At 39.7% G+C, this 23,596-nt stretch overlaps 1 protein-coding gene across 1 annotated transcript in view; it reads left to right on the top strand.

Annotated features, from left to right (window-relative positions):
• The window catches only part of NPAS3 (neuronal PAS domain protein 3), a gene marked incomplete at its 5' end in the record, with an annotated part of 102,096 nt that extends 92,179 nt beyond the window's left edge, over nt 1-9,917 (top strand). The window contains 3 exons of the mRNA XM_009071625.1: nt 1,382-1,529; nt 4,678-4,793; nt 7,598-9,917. Of these exons, the coding sequence (XP_009069873.1) occupies nt 1,382-1,529; nt 4,678-4,793; nt 7,598-8,907 (1,574 nt within the window). The remainder of the gene's footprint in view (nt 1-1,381; nt 1,530-4,677; nt 4,794-7,597) is intronic.
• Nucleotides 9,918-23,596: the final 13,679 nt, after the last annotated feature.

Here is a 23,596-nt window from a genome sequence, read left to right as displayed (position 1 = left end):
TTTGTCACATTTATGGTCAGAACTTTAACTGCCTGAAATACTTACTCTTTTCCAAAGTGACTTTTTTCTTTTCCCTCCACACGCACCAAAAAAAAAAAAAAAAACAGAAAAGAAAAAAAGGAAAAAAGAAAATGTACTTCATGAAACTATTGTATATGAAGCACTTATTAGCCGTAATTAAATGGACAATATGAATTTACTACGTCTTTAGGACTCTGGCTTGTTCTGGTTTAGAGCAAGATGATTAATGCAAATACATATTACTTGAGATAACCATTTAGCAGCTAATTTAGCCAAATTTATTACAGCAGTTAGAGGTTTTTCATTTTAGCAGACGGAGACAAGGACATGACAAAAGCAGGAGGTGTCTGTGAATGCACACTGCCCTCTAGTGCACAAAGCTTTGTGGGAGTAGTGAGAAACGCAGGGGAGAGTAAGGGCTCCAGTAACGACAGTACCGAGATTTTGTGTATTTAAGGGTTTTTATAAAACCATGCTGCTCCCTTCCACTGAAAGATTTGAATTTCATATCCTTCTCCTGACACCAAAGAATCAGATACAAACCAAATCGTTTCAACTTGGCAATATTTTGGTTGAAGTATTACTTTAAACGTCTGTATTTTTAAACCTTCTTGCTGTGAGCATTTAATAGCACTGTTTCAAATTACTGATTGTTTTTACTTCTTTCTCTGTTTCCTAGCATATTTCAAACATTGGAAAGAGCTGTCACTCTTTGGCCCTAACCAAGCCATTCTGTGCCTCCCTTAGGCCTCTTTCTCAGTCTGTTGGTGGATTTATTTTGCTCTGGTAGAAAGTAAATTCTCCAAAGACTTTCCCCCCACTGACCAGTGGAGATTTGGTTCATCTGAGAACTGTAAATTCTGTTTGACAAGATCAAAGAAACAGATGTATAAGTTCAGTGGTTGATATCGCCTGCAATAAGGAGAAATGATCAAAGCAGCAGGGGTAGAGTATCTTCCCAAACCTTTCAAATATCCAGAATCTCAAAGAGGTCTACCTAGGAGCTATGAATAAATCACATGTAAATTTGCCTCTTTTTTTTCTTTTCTTTTTTTAAAGTTTGACATTGAGCACATTGGAAATGTCCACACAGCAATAAGTATTCTGTGAACCAAAGAGATTTGTAGTTCTTTTTAATTTCTTCTTCCACTAGAGTTTCCAAAGGCAGATTAAAATTATACTTTAAAAACTTGTAAAACATACAGCTTCAGATCCTGTTTGTCATCTCACTGGCATTAAACCTAAAGGAAGGCAAGTACCTTCCATGTATATTTGTGGCATGTTGTACAATGAGCTCGTTTTACCACAGTTCTAACATGCACTATATTTTGCTTCTGTTTTGTTTGTATTTTCTTGCCAGTGCTGAATAAGGGTCAATGTGTAACAAAGTATTACCGCTGGATGCAGAAGAACGGAGGTTATATCTGGATACAGTCTAGTGCAACCATAGCTGTCAATGCCAAGAACGCAAGTGAGAAGAATATCATATGGGTCAATTATCTTCTTAGGTAGGTCTTCCAGTCACTTCTCTCACTTGAACTGCTGTCTTTGTTGCTTGTCTCTGTTGGTGAGAATTTTAGGGGGAAAAAAAAGAGTAAGTTAAGGAGAATTTTTTGTTTAGTCCACCTCAAAAACAGTGCCATTTTCTTAGAGTTATTGAGGCATCTGTCATATCTCAGTACACTAGTATACACTTGAATTATTATGCTGCCTTAGTCTTGCAATAAGACCTCCACCATTTTATTGCATGCCTCCACTGCCCTGAAATTTACTCAATCTGATCTCAAAAAGACAAAAATTATCCACACACCAACTTTCAGTAGTTGTGCTATAAAATCTGGTGTGAAATGTTGGGCACTGGTTTATTTGGATATTGAAAATGTGTGGAAGCAAACTTCTGGAATGCTGAAAAAAGGTCTCTCTGAAAGGCATTTTCCAGTTCACTCCAGAAAGAGGAACTTTTTCAAGAGAAAAAGCCTTGAACTACTACTATGTTGATCTATATCTGATATAACTGTCAGATACTATTCACACTGAAAAGTCCAAAATAGGATTTAAAAATAAAAGTAGCATTTAAAATAATTTTAAACTATGAGAACTATTTTAAATAGAAATGGTAATAACATCATGAATGAAAGGCTTTTCCCTGAGAAATACTGTTTTACCAAAGTATTTTGAAAAGACTGGTTTCTGACAGCGAGGGAAAACCAACAGTTACTGAGAGACAGTGAATTATAAACCTGACCTTTCAATACATTCTGTTTTGGGAAAATATTCAATAAGATTGGGAGATTTTCTGTTTCATTCCAGAGCAGAACAAATAAACAAATAAAATTTGAAACCTTGAGATTGTCATGAAATGCAATTGTCATTTTCTGGCCTGTTCTCCTTTTAAGTTGCTTGTCATGGTTTGTTATGTTCCCTTTGATGCCATGAGAGTTCAAAGTGATGTCTAGGGGTTAGATTGTGACTTATTATGCCAAGTCCAGCAAGCCCTGAAGAGACCATGCCTGCCTAAACTTGCATGTTGAAATGCTTTTGATTCTCCTTTTGGGGAAGAGAAGGAAGCAACCCCTGGCAGGAGAGCATTGAAGGGATGCTGTGGGAAGCCTTCCACAGCAGTGGAGTTTTCACTGGGGCTTGCATGTTTCTGTCTTGATATGATTGAGCACAGACTTTTCTGAATACATCCTTATCCTGCTACTTTTTCATCTCAATTTTTGCAAGTGTGAGGCAGAACGCAGCTTTTCAAGAGGTCAGCTTAAGGCTGACAATTCTGAACTGGAAGTACAGCTTCACTGCCCCAGTGATTAGAAGGGCTTCAAAATGCCCAGAAATGTACTCTCTATTTCCAGCTTTAGCTGTAAAAGTGGTCCATAAGAACCATGAACAGTTGTCTCTCTCTCCCCTTTGCTGCTTTCCAGACAATAGGTGAACCAAGTCTACAAGCATTGCACAAAATAATTGTCTCTATAAGCAGAATACACCTAACAAAACAAAAAAAGCAATGTGGTCTTTCCCAGGACTCCTACTGGAGTCTTTTTTTTCTGCTGCATTCCATTCACCAGTCTACTAGAGAAAGATTAACATCTTCACTGAATTTGTATTTTTAATTTAGATTTCTCCTAATACTGGAATCCATGAAAGATCCAAATGTCCAAATAATATTTTAATGACAGATCAAGGCATAATTAGGTCTACTCTTAGCAGGAATACTGGTCTGTATACATTTCCATGCATTATAAAGTATGATTCAGCTGTCTGTAAAAGGATAGACTAATTATAGTGACAGGGAGGATTAATGCTGTTCTTGTTCTAGCAACTTGTTATTCACAGTGTGAAAGCCCTCAAACATCTTTTGCTTGGAGGGGGCAAATTTGGGGACTGCCCTGGGATGCAACAGAATAAAGTCACTTTGTCAGGAGAAAACCATAAAGATGATAATCGTAAGAATGGCATTTCAGTGTGAACTGTGTGAACTCTGAATTTTCACAGTGCACTCTAATAGGCTGAATATGGGCACACTGTCATTGTGATAGTGTGTCAGGCACCCCCAGTGCTGCCTTGTATTGTTCTACACAGGACTGCAGATTTTCTGCTCTATCACCAGGATGGAATTTGAACTGCATGGAAATGCTCACCTATTCAAAAATTATTACAGACTTTGTTATTTTTAATATTCCTATGCCACTTTTGTCTAGCTGTGTCTGTTCCCCTGCCTTTACATGGATTTAGAAAAGGAACATTTTAAAAAGTACAAACCAAGAAAAAGCACAGGGTTAGGGGGCTATTTTTTCAGTTTTCCTGGTAGTGTAGCTTTTTTACATTGCAGTCATGTTCATTGCTAACAAGTCACAGGTGAGCACCACATGAGCAGATGAAGATATGATTATAATGGGTGTGTTGACAGTTCTTTATCCCTAACATATGCATCTTAACATGCACATGTGCATCTGTCATATAGTTAGAGTGGTTGCTTTTGGTTTCTTGCTGATGTGGATGCATGTGTGCAGTGTTTAAAAAATACATAACCTTTTTTAACTAATTTTTGGCCAGATTCTTTGAGGCAGTGGTCACTTTCTCTAGCCCTAACTGAGCACTTTCTTAATAACTTTATGTGTGGTCTGCTCGATTAAAGTGTGGAAAACTGAAATGTTATAAAAAGACAGGTATTGAAAGGGCTCTGGCATGGTTGATAGAGAACATTGTTACAGAGATAACTCTAATAGACATTGCCAGTGGGCCAGAAATTGATTGGAAAAGTTAAAACACCCTCTCTGTCCTTCCAGGCACAGTAATGGGATCGAAATCGAGATATTTTGTTGTTGGATGATTACTCAGTGTAGCTTTACTGCTAGATAACACAGAAGCCATGATGTCCCACTTCAGGAAGAATATTTTGATAGCTCTAAAACTTCTCTAGGATCAAATGAGTTTGAGTACCTGGTCAATAGAAGTATTTGACAGCAGTATTAAAGTAAACCTTCAAAAATTGCTGCTGTGAAGCTCTGAGGAACCAAAAATGTACGTTTCTGTGATTACTCTGCTATTCTTCCTACTTATGTTCTTTGTTCCTGAACTTTGATATGAAAAGAAGGAAAAAGCATGAAACTGGAAATCATCCAACTGTGTTTATATTTGCTGTCTCCTCTTCAGTAACCCAGAGTACAAGGACACTCCAATGGATATTGCACAACTTCCTCATCTGCCAGAGAAGACCTCAGAATCCTCAGAGACCTCTGACTCTGAATCGGACTCAAAGGACAACTCAGGTAACACACATGGTGTGCCTTTATGTCTACAAAAGGTTCATATCATGAGAGATGTGTTTGGCTTTCCAGTTGCTCTTACTTCTCAAGTATCATTCTATTATTAAAAAAAATCATGTAAAATTAAATTTAAAAACACTAGCAAGATCTTTTAATGACCTTAGCATTTCCACAGTATCTCCATTTCCTCAGAATTTCTCTTCACTCTCTGCATGCATTCTTGCCTACATAGCACCAAACTAAATATTTTATTTCCCAGCTGTGCTTATGAACAGGTATTGTGCCTTGTGCAGAGGCCTTGGGATTATGACTGTTGAATATAATTCTAGCTCTTCTACTTCCAAAATAGGCAGACATTCTGCAGAGAAGTCTCTACTGTCAATCTTTATGACCTTTTCCTGTATATATACATTCTTGAGGAGTCTCGCTAGGGGGCAGTGAAGATTGAAAAATTTAAGGGTTTTCTTGGGTTAAAAGAATTTTATTTAATTATAAGGTGTGGGTTCAAGCACTTGTTTCTAAGCTCGTTAAGTCTGGGACTTCAGCTGTTTTTTAAAATCTTAGTGTACTTGTCAAACTCAATGTGTAAATTAGTCCTACAGATGGTCCAGTGCACAGATGGTTCACACATTCCCTGTTAGTTTTAATAGTGGTTACCTGGGCACAGGTACAGATCATCTGGCCTTGAAAGGTGCATGATTTCCTGTGGCCAAGAACTAAAGATATTACTCTGCTGTAGTATGATAGATAGATAGATAGATAGATAGATAGATAGATAGATAGATAGATAGATAGATAGATTAATTTTTCTCTCATGTCTGTGATAACAACCAAAAAAGAAAGTCTGGAGAAAATGGATCTCAGTGATATGAATCAAGCAAAATCAAGAAGAGGATCAGGCCTTAATGCTGTGTTATATGATAGGGCTGTTCTCTTTCATCTTTTGCTTTTATTTGTTCTCCTTTGACAGCTTGGTTTGATGGTTTAAGTCAACATTTGGGCACATGCAGGCTTGTTGACTACCATCACTGGGAATCTCTTCACCCATTACCAGTGCTTTCTTTATGCTGTCTTGTTCCTAAATAGCCAAATTACATACATGTGAAGAACTGTTTGTGTTCCCCATGTGCACTGTAAGCTTCTCCAGGTGAGAAGGTGAGAAGCACATGTGCATTCATGACTTCTAAGGCTGATGCAGAGCAAGATAGCATTCCAAAGGTGCACAGATGTCTACATGTCAGAATATGTCTAGGAGTCTTGGAAGACAGCTGAGACAAGGCATGTTTATTACAAAGGTATTAAATAGAAATGTCAAAGGACCTGAAATTGGAACAGCATCTTGGATGAAAGCAACAAGTTCAGTTCCAGCTCTGATAAAATCTCAGGCAAATTTTGTGCAGCTTTAGACCACCTCACCCTAGGCCCACTCTTCACCAGCTAGAAACCATGGCCTTAAAAGTAAACATCTTCGAAAAAAAAAGGGGAAAAAAACTGTAGGAGAAATTTTATCCTAAATGGAACAAAAAGCTGTATGAGAGGGGTTTATGGCTGTTACTTTGTTTCTGTGGATTTTATTTTTCAAAAGGAAGGGTCTCTCTGCTGCTGCTGACAGAAGCAAAAGCCCTTGCTAAGTGACTTGTGAAGTGCATTGCCCTGAATGCTCAGGCAGCTTTCCTGACAAACCCACCTTCTCCAGCACTTTGGGGGAATTGTTTGGTATTGACATGGCTCCAGGAGTAACCAATCTTTAGAGGAAAGCTGGCCCTTCCCCTCTCCCCCTATAACAAGCATGTTGAAAAGGGTAGTACTTGGCCCTGATGAGTGAAAAAAACATCTTTTATTAGCCAACAAAAGATTGGCTGGTCTGTAAAAGACAGGGTCTCCTGAAGCCTTTCATGACCCTTTCAAACATAGTGTGATAATGGAGCGTATTCAGTCTCAAAGCTGCTTTGGCTCTCTGAGTCCAGTGGGCTAGAGTGTTTAACTCATCCATATTAGAATTAGGTAAAAATCTAAAACACAACTAAATGAATTCAGGCAAGAAGAGTGGCAGCTTCTTAGTGCTGTAGCTGGGTTATTTTCAATAGTCCTTAGACGATTTGGATCAATCAAGAATTTTAATTCACTGGCTGAATTTTTTCCTGTTTGTTTGTTTGTTTGTTTGTTTGTTTTTTAATTAGTTGCCCTTCAGGAGAATATAAGAAGACAATCTAGCAACATAACAAAATTGTTTTAACTGGTTTATTCATTCAGATTTATACACATATGACCTGCTTCTCCTCTAATATGGGAGGAAATCAGCAGTAATTCCACTGCAGCCAGAGACACTATGCCACTTTGAAAGTGGCAATAGCAAGAGGAAAAGGAGATGAGAGGACTAGAATCTTCATTAGTAAATAGTGCTATACCTGGATGCCTGCCCACTGTAGGAGAACGTGGATGTGAAAAAACAATCACCAGAACGTAACAGTGATAATAGGATTGTTTGCTGACTTCTCTTTGGATGACATGGCTACAAAGCCGTTGTGCTCAGTTGTCAAAATGATTCTTGTCCAGTGAACAGATGAAAAGGCCCCCCTCAGTCAAGGTGCAGGCCATATAGTATAGGCTTTTAGTGCATTAACAGTCCTGAGTCAAAGACATTCATGGTTATCAAAACTATCCCAATGCAACATTGCAAAAAAAAAATGTGGCTCTACAGAAGAGATTGCTTTTTGCCAAAGAAGTTGGTAGGTAGAAATCCGGACTTGGATTATAATATTATGTTCCTGTTGCTAATGGTTTGTTTCACTTTCATTTTGCTCCAGAGGACAATGAAAACTCAAAGTCAGATGAGAAAGGAAACCAGTCAGAAAACAGTGAAGATCCTGAATCCGACAGGAAAAAGTCAGGAAATCAGTCAGATAACGAAATGAACTGTAATGATGATGGGAACAGCTCCAGCAACCAGGACAGCAGGGACAGTGATGACAGCTTTGAAAACTCTGACTTTGAGAATCAAAAGGCCCCTGAGGACAGTTTTGGCACTCTTGGCTCTATGCAGATCAAGGTGGAGCGCTATGTTGAAAGTGAGTCAGACTTGCGGTTGCAGAACTGTGAATCACTGACCTCGGACAGTGCCAAGGATTCAGACAGTGCAGGTGAAGTAAATGCCCAGTCTTCCAGCAAACATCAGAAGAGGAAGAAGAGGAGAAAAAAGCAAAAGGGAGGCAGCATGACCCGGAGAAGGCTGTCAAGCACCTCAAGTCCAAATGGACTTGATTCAGCTTTGGTGGACCAGCCCCAGCTGCTCTCGTCACCAAACAGTGCCTCAGTGCTCAAAATTAAAACAGAAATCTCAGAACCTATCAATTTTGATAATGATAGCAGTATTTGGAATTACCCACCCAACAGGGAAATCTCAAGGAATGAATCACCCTACAGTATGACCAAGCCCCCCAGCTCCGAGCACTTCCCTTCCCCCCAAGCCAGCAGTAGTTTACACGTCTCCATTCCAGACTCCGTTCTCACCCCACCAGGGACTGAAAATACTGCCAGCCGTAAAACTCAATTCAGCACCTCATCCAACTCGGCCTTGGCTCCTGTGTCCTCTGACCCTTTGTCACCCCCACTTTCAGCATCTCCACGGGACAAACATCCAGGAGGTCCCACAACTTCCAACTCTTTGTTGTACACTGGGGATCTGGAAGCCCTTCAGAGGTTACAAGCAGGCAATGTGGTGCTTCCTTTGGTTCACAGGGTAACGGGAACCCTTGCTGCGACCAGCACTGCTGCTCAGAGGGTCTACACCACTGGCACTATTCGGTATGCTCCAGCTGAAGTTACTTTAGCCATGCAGGGCAACCTCCTCCCCAACACCCATGCTGTTAACTTTGTTGATGTTAACAGCCCCAGCTTTGGGCTGGATCCTAAAACACCAATGGAAATGCTCTACCACCATGTTCACCGACTCAATATGTCGGGACCGTTTGGAAGTGCTGTGAGCGGGGCCAGTCTGACCCAAATGCCTGCAGGGAATGTGTTCACAACTGCCGAAGGACTTTTTTCCACTCTTCCATTTCCTGTGTACAGCAATGGCATTCACACTACACAGACTCTGGAACGGAAAGAGGATTGAAATATGACCACATACTGTGTTCAGTGTTATACTCTGAGGCATAGACTATGTTTTAATTTAGACCTTTAATTCTAGCACTTTGAATTTGAGCAGGTCAGCTTATTATCTCAATATGATGGTCCCCATTTCATTCCCTTTCTCTTTAACTTGACTTATTCTTTAATGTAAAGATATTTTTTTATTTTTGCCTTCAGAGAGTCGAAGTACCAGTTGCCTGCCATTTTGTCTTCTTCTAAGATGTGTGTTTTTTCCTTTGCATCTTTATTAAGATGCCTTTAATATGTGTATGCCTCTGCCATAGAATACTCAGTGTTGTGGTAAAGAGATTTTAAAGTGACAACCATTGGTTTTACTGCAAAATGATCTTGATGTGATCAAGATTAAAAGAGACAAGCATAAACAATGTGCCCTGTTTGACTAAGTCAAATGAAAGGGGGGTTTTGTTCCTAATTCCTTTAAAATAGGGGATAGTATTTTAGAATTTTATGCAGAGTTTAATTCTCTTTTTATGGTTAAGATTTTCTTACTTGCACATAAAATAATTTGGGTTCTTAAAAAGTTAATTTCTGGCCTGTGACTAGAATGTTAAAAAGTTGGACTAAATGTTAATTACTGAAACTTTAACTTAATTTCTAAAACCATGGTGCTATCATTTATTAATCTGCAATGTCTTCATACAATATGCAGCTTGTGGGCTGGGTTTTTTGGAAAGAATGTGTTCCGTACTGGTTTATAGTGGGGTGCTGCAGTCTCCTTGGTTAGTTAAGACAAAAGCCCTCATTAACATTTGCTGCAGGACTTAAAATTTTTTACCTCCAAACTAACAAGCATAGCCTCACATCAAATTTAAATGGGTCAGAAAGCCTTTTTCAAAAAGTGCTTAAAAACAAAAAACTCAATTTAATTGACGCAAGGAGCAGTTTCTTAGGTGCATATTGTTTTGCTTTATTTTTTTCTCAGTGTAACTGAGGCTAATTTTACAACATCAAATAACACTTCAGAGTAAAAAAGAAACCAGAAGAACTATTTAACATGTTTTGTTATGTTTTTCATTTAATATTATAGAGGGAAGGTTGTAAATTTTTTTCTGTTCTTTGATTTGGGTATTTTTTGTTGTTTTTTCCTTATTTCTAGTGTTGAAACCAATATGTTTTAAAACTAAAGAATGGGTTAATAAGCTTGAAATAGATAACTACAACTGAAAACTGCACATTAAGTAAAAGAAAAGAAATCTCCTATTTTGTCTTTGTTGCCAGAAATCACAGTGTAGTGTCAAACACTCCAAATGACTGTCAAATATAAATTCTTCTTCCACTCCATCTTTGGCAGCTGTTTGTTAAGGCATCTAATAACAGATGTGAGAACTGTAATGTGTACAATGTGTAAGTGTCCTTGGCTGTCAGTCCCATTGCAGTTTCAATGTGTGTTACTATATGCAGTATATACTAAGCTAATGTAGTTGTTTTGTCCTTTGTCTTCTCTGTGCTTTATCTCTAGTCCGGAGTGGTAAAGTCCCATTCCTGCAGTCCTAGTGAACCAGTGATTCTTGGGGGTTAGTGGTTTTTGTGTGGTGGCCTTCCTCTGTAATGTCACCTTATGCTGCTTCCACTGTCTGTATACCTTTTAATTTCTGCTGTTGCTTTGCTGTTGTGTATTCTCAAACCTCTCTCTCCCCCTTCCTCTCTTCCCCCCCTCCTCCACACTTTTCCCCTCTCTCTTTCTCTCGCTCTCTCATTCTCTCTTCTTCACTCTCAGAGATAAAAGACTCTTAACTAGCTCAAGGTTAATGGAGCCATTTTTCCCACAGAGGAATTCTGGGTATGACTTACTCTTCCAGTGTACCCCACAATGCACTACAGAGTAATGCTCAGATATATTAAGCAAATTGATGCCATATAGCCTCAGTTGTTAACATTCCCAGAGTCCTTGTGCTCAAACTGTAAGCAGAGGGTGCATTTCTTTGGTTTTCTCCCAGGTAGGCTGGCAGAGCAATATGTAGAGCAATTACCAGTGAGATTGAAAATTCTTTCAAAGGTTGACTGGCATTGTTTAAAAAAGAAACTGAGCTTAGAATTGTGATATGTATTTGCTTATGTGTGCAATGCTAATGTATTAACTCAGCTGTCCTTTGAATTTTTGATCACTCACTGCATTGAGTCAATTCCTGCAGTAGCTTTGAATTTGAGAAGTAGGTCCAAGCCACAGAGGAATGATAGCGAAAAAGGAACTGGATGCCAGAAATTTAATTAATGAGTTTTTAAAGGTTCCATAGGAAGGATTTAAGTAGGTCTAAAAAAGGTGAGAAAGCTGATTGAGAAATTCAAAGTTTAATTTTGAAAGCTCTGCTCTAGCTATGGAACAATCAAAGGAGTGCACCTATCAGCTACAAAGAACAGCTAGACAGCTGTTGTTGTTTTGGGTTTTTTTTATAAATGTTTCTGTGTTGTGTCAAAATGATTTCTGGTGATTTAAACTAACAGATAATCACAGCTGCTGTCTAAATCCATAGTGTTTAAAATTGCAAAATGAAAAAAAAACTTCATTACCTGTGAAGACTGTGTCTGTGTTTTTAACTATTTCTTGTACAAATATATGAAATCTTTTATGAGGAGACTGGTGCCAAGTAGCTGAATAATGGGGAAAGGGATTCTGTTCGTATAAATCTTAGCAGTGTTACCAACTCTACAATATAAAAAAAATTAAAATGTTAAAAAGTGACAGCTATGGTACATTTATTTTGTGTTAAGCTAACCGAATCTAACTTCTTGAGTGCCTGGCTTATTTGAAACATTTTTTTCATTGATCATTGATAATGCTGCAAATCAGAAATGTACATACTTCATTTACAACAGGGTTCTTTTTATACTTTTGTAGATTCTCATACATGTCATACATGGTTGTCTTTATGTAACTTAATTTTTTTTCATCCCGCAGGTGCCATTTTCATAATAAACTTCTCTTGGATTTGTTACTATCTGGCATCATTTCTTTTACATATAACCATCCTGACTAATGAATGCTGGTAGTATTTGTTTAAGCAGGTATTTTTTAATTGTTTTGTTTAAAAACAAATAACTAAAATGCAAGAAAAAAAATAACCAAAAATCAAAGAGGATAAAGCTAGATTTTATTAACGCTTGTGAAATGAAGAAAAGAAGCTGTCAAGATGTAGGCTAAGAATGCTAATCCAAATACTACAACAAACTTGCCACCATTCTAAATTCTCAGCTACCCCAACTCATTGTCATATTGAGCATTTTTATGCACATTATCAAAGCTGAATAATGGACCTGCAACATTAACCTCTATAGAAAGTGTGCATTTTTTCTTGATTAATGCACACTGGAAGAGGTCAGCTTTTGTACATTAATCATTTAAAATGCACTTTATATTTTCATTTTTGTACTCTACAATGTTACAGTGAAACTCTTCAGTCACATTATATCCTACCAAGGCTGCTGATTCTTTTAAATGTGTACTTTCTTTCCCCAGAGTGGCAACCTGTAAGTTGTTGGTGTTGTGCAGCTAGACATTCTGCCTTACAAACTGAGGACAGAAACATTTACCAGTGCAGAACTGACAAGGCAAAAAGCCTTGACCCTACAAATGAAGGGAAAAAAGAAATAGTCAAATACAATTTTGATTACACAGATATCCACATACAGTGACTGACCCTAAGAATGGAACAACACTCATAAATTCTGGGGAAAAAAAAAGGCCCAGAGCAAGTAGTTTTGGTCTCTGCAGTGAGAAGCCAGGAGAAAGTATGGTACAGGAGATGCCACCCCAGGTACCTGTCATTGTGTGCTGACTCTGGCAGCGACTGCTGCATGTGCAGAAGAGGGGCTAGGTCGTGGCAGAGGAGGGGACCGGGAACCTTCTCACCCACCACTTATGCAGTCTCTGCATTTCTCATTCATTGCCTTTATTTACAGTGCCTCCCCAACATGTGACAAAGATTTCCAAGTACCATATTTTATTTTATTATTGCTTGGTATACAGTCTCTAAAAATGGAAATTTCAGGCATGTAAAATCAAGACAGTGCTGCCTATAGCCAAAATCCGTAAGCAGCTTTGAGTACCCAAATCTTTTCTCCTCTGTATGTCCACTTAGAAATTAACACTACCAAGTTAGTCATTCTGGGTCAGATTTTGGTTGCCTTATTAATGCTGAGTAAAACTGTCTATTCACAGTTTTCATCACATCTCTTTACGGTGAAAGATGCACTCAGCTGAAGTAAAAGCATGTGAATCTGGTTTGCTGGGCTGATTAAAAAAAAAAGTACGCACAGTTATAGCTCAGTGAGCCAGCCCAGTACCTTAATAGCCTGAAGTCTGTCTCTTTGAGCTTCCAAGTGGTTCGAGATTTCCACTTCCCAGGCTCCAAGCATTGAGTTTGATACATCTCCAACTTGCAGGGGGTAGAAAGGAGCAGAGGTTAGCAGTGCTGCTTTCAGCTCTGCTCGTGTGTTCCAGTTGGCAATGAATCTTGTTTATGAGGTAGCTAAGGGTGAGGATGCCAACCAAGAGGAAAACAGAATTTAAATGGAGATTGGAAGACTGACCAGAATAAAGCTTAATGGAAGAATAACATGCCTGTTCCAAATAAGTGTTAAGCAATATTAACTAAAGCCACTAATTCCAAGAAGGGGCTTGAGTGGAGCATTTCTGAGTTGTTATAAAGGTTTTTTAAATGTAAAACATACTACCTATATGTTGTATCAGAGCACGAAATTGATGGTCAAAAATTAATAGGCTGCTCTGACTCGCAGTTGAACGAGGAAGTTTGTGCTTTTGAGAAAATTATGGAAGGGCTATTTCATAGTGATGTTGTTGCACTGCTTTATCTCGGGAATGGATTTTGTAAATTGGTAATTGCAGCAACAATTGCAGAAACAAAAATAACTTCTTGAAAGGGTTGAGCCCTTTGAAAAGAGTTCTTTGGATAAAACCTAGCTGCTATTTTTGTAATATTTGAGGAATAACTGTTTGCCATGCAGGAAGTTAGGAAAACTTTGTCAAGTCATTTCATCAAGGAACATTTCCTAAAACAACTGATCTCAGTAACTGCCATCTCTAGAAAGTTTGTTCCTGAACTGGTTGTTTTGCAAGGTGATGTATGCAGGTATATAAAAGCTACCTGAGGGGCTGCCAGGGGAAAAGGGTTTTATGGAAGCCTCATGACTCTGAAAAGTTAGTGAAAGAAAAGTATTACAGGGGGACTTTGATAACTAGCTGTGGCATATTGCACTGGTGCTTTTGCAAGGTGGTCATGTCACTGGAGTAACTGTGACGCCCCTGACAGCACATTTATATTTTATGATTCTAGGAACTGCATTAGTTTAAATGTGTCAGTGCTTTCAGAGCTATTGGCATAGTATTTTTCCTTCTTACCATTGTAACTTCTTTATTTTCATTTTAGGGCTGGGGGAGGAGGGTGGAAAGACTGGATGTACATTTTCAACTAATTTAATGAACTGTCATGTATCCACTGAGTTTACTGAAGAGCCTACAGAAAGGTGAACAAATGGAATGTCACCAGAGCCACAGATGCTCAGGTAAGATCAAACCATTTATAAAACATGACCATGCATACACAGAGACATACAGATCTCCTACCTCTGACGGCCAAGCTGGGCATTCAGACTGGGCAGGGTAGTACCTATGTATATATGCATAATAAAGGTCCTTTCTTCCCCTCTTTCATGTATTCCTTCCTCTTTTTGTAAGTGAGTACTGGAAGCTGTTTTCATAAAATATGCCAAATCACATCCACATTTTTTTTTCACCAAATCATAATCATACAGTGGTTCAGGTTGGAAGGAACCTTAAAGATCATCTAATTCCAATCCACCTGCCATGGGCAGGGATGCTAACTAGTAGATCAGGTTGCTCAGGCCCCATCCAACCAGACTTTGAACAGTTCCGGGCGCATCCCATCCCCAACTTCTCTGGGCAACATATTCCAGTGCTTCACCACCGGCCCCCACCCAGCCTGGCCTTGAACACTTCCAGGGATGAGGCATCCACAACTACTCTGGACAATCTGTTCCAGTGCTTCACCACCCTCTGAGTAAAGAATTTCTTCCTAATATCTATTCTAAACCTGCCCTCTTTCAGTTTAAAACCACTGTCCCTTGTTCTGTCACTATCCGCCCATATAAAGAGTTCCTCTCCCTCTTTATTTATAAGCCCCCTTAAGGTAGTGGAAGACTGCTCTAAGGTCTCCCAACGCCTTCTCTTCTCCATGTTGAACAACCATAACTCTCTCAGCCTGTCTTGATAGGAGAGGTGCTCCAGTCCTCTGGAAGCAGTGAGATTTGAGATAAGCCAAGGGTGCAGAGTTCTTTTAATTGATCTGAATCAGGATGGGTATTCTCCACTACAGTTTTGTTCAGAATCCTAAAGTTGGTAAGAGACAGTAAAGAACAGCTTTTATTTCTGTAATCACCACAAGGTGGGTCTTCAGCAAATAAAAGCCCAGAGTAGTTCAGAATTATTTCATATAAATAGCCACATTTCTAGAAGCATCCTAGTCTAGAAGTAAAACCAGACAGCTTAGTGACTTAGGTCCAAAACCATGCAAATGAAGTCAATAATTATGAGTTTGTTTACACTTGCAGGAAGTTATAAATTTTTCCCTTCTTGTAGGAGCTGTGTAGACTAGCTGCAACACAAAATGTAAGGGATCTTTTAGTAGACACCAACAGTACAATGAGGACTGACTTAATGCTCGGGCAAAAAGATTATCAGGAGCCTACAAAGTGTTATGGGAAGTCAGTCGGAGAAGGTTTGCATTGCTTTGCAGACAGGAGACTTTATTGCCCAGTACTTTGTCTCAAATTACTTTTCAGTGACTCCAGAGACATGGAAAATATTAAGATTACCTTTCCCACTATGAATTTTCCTGAGAAAAAGGACCCCTGTCTTGTTTGTAATAAAAGTGAACATAATATTTTCTGGCAAAAGGAAAGGAATCAGGTTTTCCTCTTGCTTTAAAAGCATTCACAGATTTATAGCGGAAATGACAGGAACAGGATGCATTAACCGTATGACCCGAGCAGAATGAGTCTACACCCTTGATTGATTTAAAAGTTTATCTGTGTCCTCTGCATAGCCACAAAGGGTCAAGTCTTGTTCCTGCTCAAATCAATGAGAGCTTGACTAATGACCTTAATGGCTTCAGGACCAAAGTTTTGAGCCAATACTCATAATCAAATAACAAAGCTGAGCCTATAGCATGAATCACAGACAAACAAGTCAGGCTAATTGTTACATTGCATCTAGTTTCCTGTCTAATCCTGTACCGCACCATCCACACACCAAGAGAGCAGCTCTTTTTTGTTTAATTAAAAAAATCTTTACCAGTTTTCCCAAGCTGCATGGTCTGATCCTTCCAGAGATTCCTATCTTTAAAACAGGTGGGGAGTGAGGCAAAGGCACAGGTAGGACTGTGAAGACTCTGCCTTCTCATCCATGCTCTGTGGGAGTGAGCCTGGCTGCCTGGGTCTGAAAGCAAAGAACTTCAAGGTGGAAACTCTGCTGGACATCAAAGCTTGTATTTTCCTGAACTGCTAGCAGTGCTACCTGATGGCATTACCAATATCATCAGCTTTCCCAGACCCTCTTTGAATATCGTCCAGGAGATGGGAAAGTTCACATTGTAAGGAGGCAAGTATTCACTGAAACCAGTTTCCGATTTCTGTTCAATAATCTGAATCTCTGAGGTCTCTTAGCATCCTTTGTTGTCTCTCCTGTACCTTAGTCAACATTTCATTTCTTTCTTCTAGCCAGTTCTCTGCTTTATTAGAGCAGGCAAGACAGCATATTGCAGGGTAGTGACAAAAATTTATTTCCGCTCAGGAAGTCCAGTCTTCTTAGATTATAGCAAGTGGAAAATCCAAAGATTTATTTTGATCCAAAAACAAATGCTGTGATTGATCCCCACAGCAAGGATCAAGGGGTCTGGGACCTTCCAGGCTAAGATCAGTTTCTGAGAACATGCATCCCATTTATTGTTCATTCACTTTGAACAGACTCTAATTTTTGCCCCCTTTCCCACATAAAAGTAAGGTCCTTGCTGGTCTGTATACTTTTGCCTCTCCTACAAGACCTGCAGCTGATGGGCCTAGCTTGTTCCTAGACAATTTTCTTCACTGAGCATTACATGAAATCTCCAATTGCATGTTGGTGTGATCATTTGGTTCCCATGAGGCTGTAGCCTTCTTGGTTTCTGTATGGCATAATTTTTCCTCTTTTTTCTACCACCTTTGTTTTTGGCTTTGCCTATCCTTATTAGCTTCAGAATGTCTTCAAACACACACTCCAGGGTGCATAGCACTTCCCCAGCATGATCTGTAACTATTAGTGCCACTTCCTGGGCCTTGTTACCAAGCCAATTTTCTATCAAATTAAGTATTTTACTATCAGTCCAATACTTGCTAACCTTATAAATTAATCTGTTATGTGGCACTGTATTGAGAACCTTTTCAAGTCCAAGTAAATTATGTCTCCTTCTTCATCGCTGTCCACTTTCATTGTCACTTCCTCAGAGAAATGAATCAAGATTGTTAAGCATGACCTCCTTTTGTAAATCCATGCTGACTACCTCTAACCAATCTATATTAGATTGATATTAAATCAGGACACAGACTCAAAGAGGGCCTGCTATATACATGCAACCCAAGGTTGCTTCGTTTGGAGATGAGAGATGGGAATCACTGATACACTGAAGTTAGTAGTTCCAGGTCCTATGGTTTGCCAATAACTTATTAGTGCCCCGATCCCTTCCCAGGGTCTCAACCAGAACTCCTCAGGAGAAAACAAAAGCTTTTATCTGCATTTCCTTTCTTATGCAGAAGTGAATGTGATCACTGAAGATGAGAACCAGCTTCCGCTTTTATTCATTTATGATTAAGTCAATATCAGAAAGACATTGCCAAAACCTAATTTTCAACAGAATGTGGTTCCACAGCTTCTGAGAAGACCTGTATCTGCATTGCCTAAGGTCAAAAGGCAGCATGTGAATTTACTTCTTGTACAGGTTTGGCCAAAGGATGCCAAGAGAATCTCCCACCGTCTCCAAGATGCTGAAGAGCATAGGTGCTATGTCAACTGCAACAATTTCCCCAATATCCCATTAATACAGTTAGGATCTTGCCATGAAACGTGTCTGCTCTGAGTAGATGCCACTAGTGACTGATGCCAGAGAAGCAACTTTTCCAAGGAGATTAACAACCACTAGAGATGCTTGCTTGGGGTATGAAGATGGCAGCCTGCACAAGCAGGACATGGAAAGAGGCTCTCAGGAGTGAATCCTGCCAGCAGTTTAGGTATAAATTAGGTATGTTTTGCCAGCTTTTCTACTTCAGTGGCTGGAAATATCTCCCTCAATGCTGTAAGCATAATAGAGGTCTCTCTAGTTTGGGAAGGGAGGGCCAATCAATCCCAACAATGTCTTAAGCCTGTTTGACAACATATGCATCAAGCACACTGAGATCCAGAGGAGGTCAAAGATATCCCTTGGAAACTAACCTTTGGCCTCCTGCCTCATAGCACACCCAAGGTGCACAAAGTGAGCCTTCTAATCTACACCCTTTGGAGGATTATTGCTTATAACCTATATATACACATAAGGTTCTATTGTGTCTTCAAATCAGAGTTGTGGTATTCCATGTATAGTTGTTGTTCTGGGAGAGTTCAGCACAGTCAGTGCTGCTGCAGGACTTAGATATTCTGGCAAACATCCACTGAAACAAAGGAAAGAGGCCCCCCCAAACAGTTTGGCTTGCATTCAAGGCCTTGATCCTGTAACAACCAGTACAGACATGCTCAGAAAAATAACTTTCAGAAAGAGTAGGTCGATACAGAGAAGCATAACTTAAAGATAAGGGTTATAAGGGTATAAAGAAATAGTAGGAGCATGTCTTCCCTGTTTGGAAGAAAAGATTGCTCACATACTTTATGATGAAAAAGTTCTGAAGAGAAAGTAGACCCCATTGAAACAGTGACCTTGATGACACTAGTAAGAAGCCTGCTCTATAGGTGTGCAATTTGTAGAGTTAAATCTTAGACAAATTAGGAACTATAAAAAGTGAACCAAAAATGTTACAGAAAAACAGCAGCAAAATTATTTGTCATGACTGTAAGGTTCTGCATATGATTTCCAGCACGTTTTTGTGAGCAAATAATGAAGTTTTGTCAAGGATCAAAAGTATCTTTTCATTATTATGTTGGCTTCATGTTCTCGTGTAGCAAGTGAGTTGTACTTACAGAAATCAGACGTGCACTTCAGAGAAAGCATCCGTGGGAGGAGAGGGTGGGAACTGACATTTGAGATAGGAGATATCGTTTAGCATCATCATTAAATGTCTGCAGGACATATGCCTTCTCTGCTTCTTTGGATCATGGCTCAAACATCTCCACACACCAAAATTGAACTGGATCCCCAAGATAAGCAGGGACTCATGCCAGCCAGCTAGCTTGAGCACTGAGTGGCAGAGTCATAGCAGGGCAGCACGGGACATGGAACTCCACCACAGTCCTGCCTTATGTTCAGCCATCACACTCTGTATGCTCTCCCTCCTATACATCACTCCTGGCTGGCAGTATCAGCTATTTTGGTCAGGTCCAAAAGAACTAAAAACATTCAAGAGAGTGATAAATATACAGATCTAACAAAACAGTCACTTCTAATTAACTAAAAGTGTGTAGTGATACTTAGTAGCGCTGCTGAGTAATGGTACTGCTACTATTAGCAGTAGCAGTTGTATTAGCATCAGTAGTAATGGTGGTGTACTGTAGTATTATCACTTCTACTATCCTGTAGCAGTGATAGCAGTGATACTAGGCTAAGTTCAAAGTACTGCTGGATTTCCCCATTCTTATGAAAGCACGCTTAACTGGGAATGTCTACTTCCAACTTCCTTGACCCTCTCTGCTTGCTTCTACCCGTTTTCGTCACTGATAGACGCATTTTTTCATTTGTGTACAAGAGGTTAGCAAAGTAGGTGATTTGGAGTATTCATATTAGAATATTATTTGTCAGTTGACCTTGTAATACTATAATTTGATAACTGCATATGACACCAGCATTTAATACTTTGTTTGGGCTGACAGATAAAATTCAAGGCACAAATCAGTAACTGTCCAAGGGAGTGATCACCACAAAGATGGCCTGCCTTTCCATGCCATGCTCAGACTAACGCTGCCTAAAGAAATCTGCATGAGCTATTAGGAGTGGTTCATCTTGGCAGGTCACTGGCTTTTAAAATTAACCACTTCATAATTTGCTACAGTGGAAAATTGACAATCTTGTAAGGAGCATGCAAGAAGCTTTTCTTTAGTCATCTAAAATGGTTGATGAATGTGGTGATGTCATATACAAGAAATAACATTTTCATTTATGATATAGGTGGGTCTGGGGAACGGCAAGGCAATCCTCTGCTCCGTACTGTGAGAACATGTCATAGACCAGGGCTCAGAGACTACCAAAATGCTGATCACTAGCTCAACACAGCATGATAATATTAATAATAATTATAATAATGATGCACAGTATTATTCATAATTATTCGTTAGAACTGAAATCTGATTAGATCTTCATACATATCCCATCTGTATACCTGACAGCCCTCTGCTGAGCCATAAAGGTGAGTGGCACGTGCTCAGTGAGGCTGACCCATGCAGTGAAATGGTTTATGAGAAATGACGATATATGATGAGAATACAAAACTTGATAATAGGTTTATTTATTGATTGCAAATAAAATTCATGAACTGTGAAGCTGGAAACTGCACCAGAGGGAATTGGTCCAAGAGGACATTAGGAAGACAGAGAGAGACAGAGAGACAGAGAGTGCACGTGGAAGTGTGTGTGCATATGTGTGTGTGTGTGTGTGTGTGTGTGTGTGTGTGTGTACTACACATAAACTAAGTTAAAGGTTGCCTAAAGGCTTCTGATTCCACAAGCAGAGCCTCTGAGGATAGAATCTAAAAGCCTTTAATGCCACTAAGGCTTTGTCAGTAAGGTATTTGCATATTTTGCCTACAAACCCAAAATGCTGTATTAATTCATTTTTATTTACCTTTCTGCTGCTTCCAAAAGAAACCTTGCAGGAAGCCATTAACAACACTGCTTCATATGAGATAATTTTCAGAGAGGCTTTGCAGGTAGTGACTGAAGGGGGGGGAAACGTGTGTCAAATTTAGGTTATTAACAATATAATCCTTAAACAGACAGTATCTCAAAGACTAATTCATCTTCAAATTTGACTATAAAAACCTCATGATCCTTCACTCTGTGTGCATGTGAATTTATTTCATGTCTTTTTTTCTTCAGGTTTACTAGAAAGGGAAGCAGGAGAGTTTTGAAGCATTGGGCTGGAGGCTGGAAAACACAATTTTGTCTTCATGTATTGCGTCTTCCATTCAAATTCAGGTCTCTTTCTCCACAGTCCACCAGCAAACCCAACAGGCAAGAAGCTTTCTCTCACTGACCACATGCAAAGCCATGAGGTAGCGACAGGGCTACCAACAGCAGCTGCCTGGGGAGGACTGCTTGGCTTGGTGGGAACCTCTGTGCAGTACACACCCTGAGTCCCCAGCAAGTGACAGCACAAAAACTTGGTTCGCTGGGGGAGTATTTGCTATATCTGGCATCATGCATGGGGAATCTGGATTGCCACAACAACTCACCACAAGCCAAATTATGCTGGTATCCAAAACGTCCCCCAGATTCCCCTGCACAAAATCAGACCTGGTGTCCCTGATTTCTCCGTGACTCACGGCAGTATGAATTTGGGATGAGATTGCTGTATTTTGTTATAAGTTAAACAATACCTTTTGTTTAGTGTAATGCCAGGTTCTTGGTGGACAAACCTGTGGACAGGCTAAATGCAGAGCAATTGCTCTTAAATCCATGGCTGCAAAAAAGCATGATTTTTTAATCACAATACAGCAAAAGCAGCCTCGACCTTTTCCCTACTTAAGCATAAAGTCCCAAAACCTTCCCACACTGAGAGAAGTAAAGACCTTTTTTCTCATGTGAACTCATAATATTCAGTACAAGTTTCTTTAAAACTTGCTGTTAGAGGTATATTTTTCTTCCCCCTACTCAGATCCTTTTAAGATATAATTTATTAGAGGTTTCCTCTTCCTTCCTGTACTTTTCTGCTATGGATGCTCTATTTATAGTCTTTGCAATGTCAAAATTATCTCTGAGTAAAAACATACAGAGTCATATATGTAGACAACATAAATGGCCCCCATTCCACTGCCCAGTCCAGCACCTTTTCACCTCATTTGTCCTTTAAATTAACAGAGGAAAGATTTCTCCTGGTTTATTTACATATTAATTTGTCTGCATTTAATCTACATTTAATCATTGTATCTACATCTACTTTATCTCTGTATATTAGCCTTTGTCTCCCCATATGCTGCATAGAACAGGTCTCCCATTGCATCTCTTTTTGGGCTGGCATATATGTTGTGTCACTGTGTACAAGTGAGTGCCATGACCTTGTTACAACCCATCAATTGGTCCTAGAGACTAAATTAAAGGTTATATACATGAACCATACAAGGTGCCAGGGTCCTGGACCCCACTGCCCGAGAGGGTGGACAGAAGCAACTTCATTAGATACCAGCTGTCATTCCACCACCTCCTTGGCCACAGTGCCTGGTTGAAGCTAGTGAGATTTTGTGCAATTGTGAGGTTCCTTGGGGATGGGGCAAGGACAAAAAAATTGCCATCTGGTCATTCCCTGGTACAATCATCTCCTGCTCCCCAGTGGCATCAAAGTGGGTCTGCACCCGCACTGTCCTTTTTGTTCAGGATAAAACTTAACCCATACTGTCCTGGAGGAAGGCAAAATGCCTCTAGTCCTTGCACAACAGTTATTCCCAGGCACAACACCACTGAAATCAATAGCATTTCTTCAGCAGAAGTGTTTCAAAGACTACCCCCACTGCAGTGGGTACACCTGGAGTCCGTTACAAGGTCCCTTCTTTGTGTGATAGACAAGCAGTTGAAAATGCTTAAACCAGAGCCCTGGCCTTCCTGTGTGCTTACCAGCCCTGCACCACACGGACATTGGCTAGCAGGGAGAGAGATGGGGAGGTGGACAGGGAGGGCAAAAGACTGTGATGGCAGTAATGCCAAACTGTGAGTGGAAAGGCCTCAGTTTCTAGTGGGCCCTTACGTGTGGTTTAGGAGGTTTTTTCACAGCTCTGTACTGAAAGGCTACAGTGAACTGCAGTTGATTTGTTCTTTGCAGGTTTTGTTTTGTTATCCTGTTTTTTTTTCCCTGCACAAACCAAGGAAACATTGCATCTGGAAAATTACAAGGTCAGCTTGTGCCAGCAGCTGAAGAAGCAGCCCTGTGACACCATTAACCAGGCCACAGTTAATTAGTAGCAAAACCCAAAGATGTTTCTTAGATCACAACACAGAGAGACAGTGGAGAAAGTAAGAAAAATACCTTTCTGGGTAGGGTACTTCAGAATGGGACATTTCCTAAAGAAATTTATATGGGGGAAATAAAAAGTAAATAAATCCCAGGAATCTAGGGATGTCAGATACTCATTCCTCCAAGTACAAGTGCTTGAGATATCTTCAAAAACTAGCAGCAGGTCTGTGTGACGGCATCTTTTCCTTCTGTGTGCTACCCCAGGGATGTGGCATGGGAAAG

This window comes from Acanthisitta chloris, unplaced genomic scaffold, assembly GCF_000695815.1.
Source record: "Acanthisitta chloris isolate BGI_N310 unplaced genomic scaffold, ASM69581v1 scaffold1783, whole genome shotgun sequence".
NCBI lineage: Eukaryota > Metazoa > Chordata > Aves > Passeriformes > Acanthisittidae > Acanthisitta > Acanthisitta chloris.
This window is presented reverse-complemented; position numbering and strand designations above follow the sequence as displayed.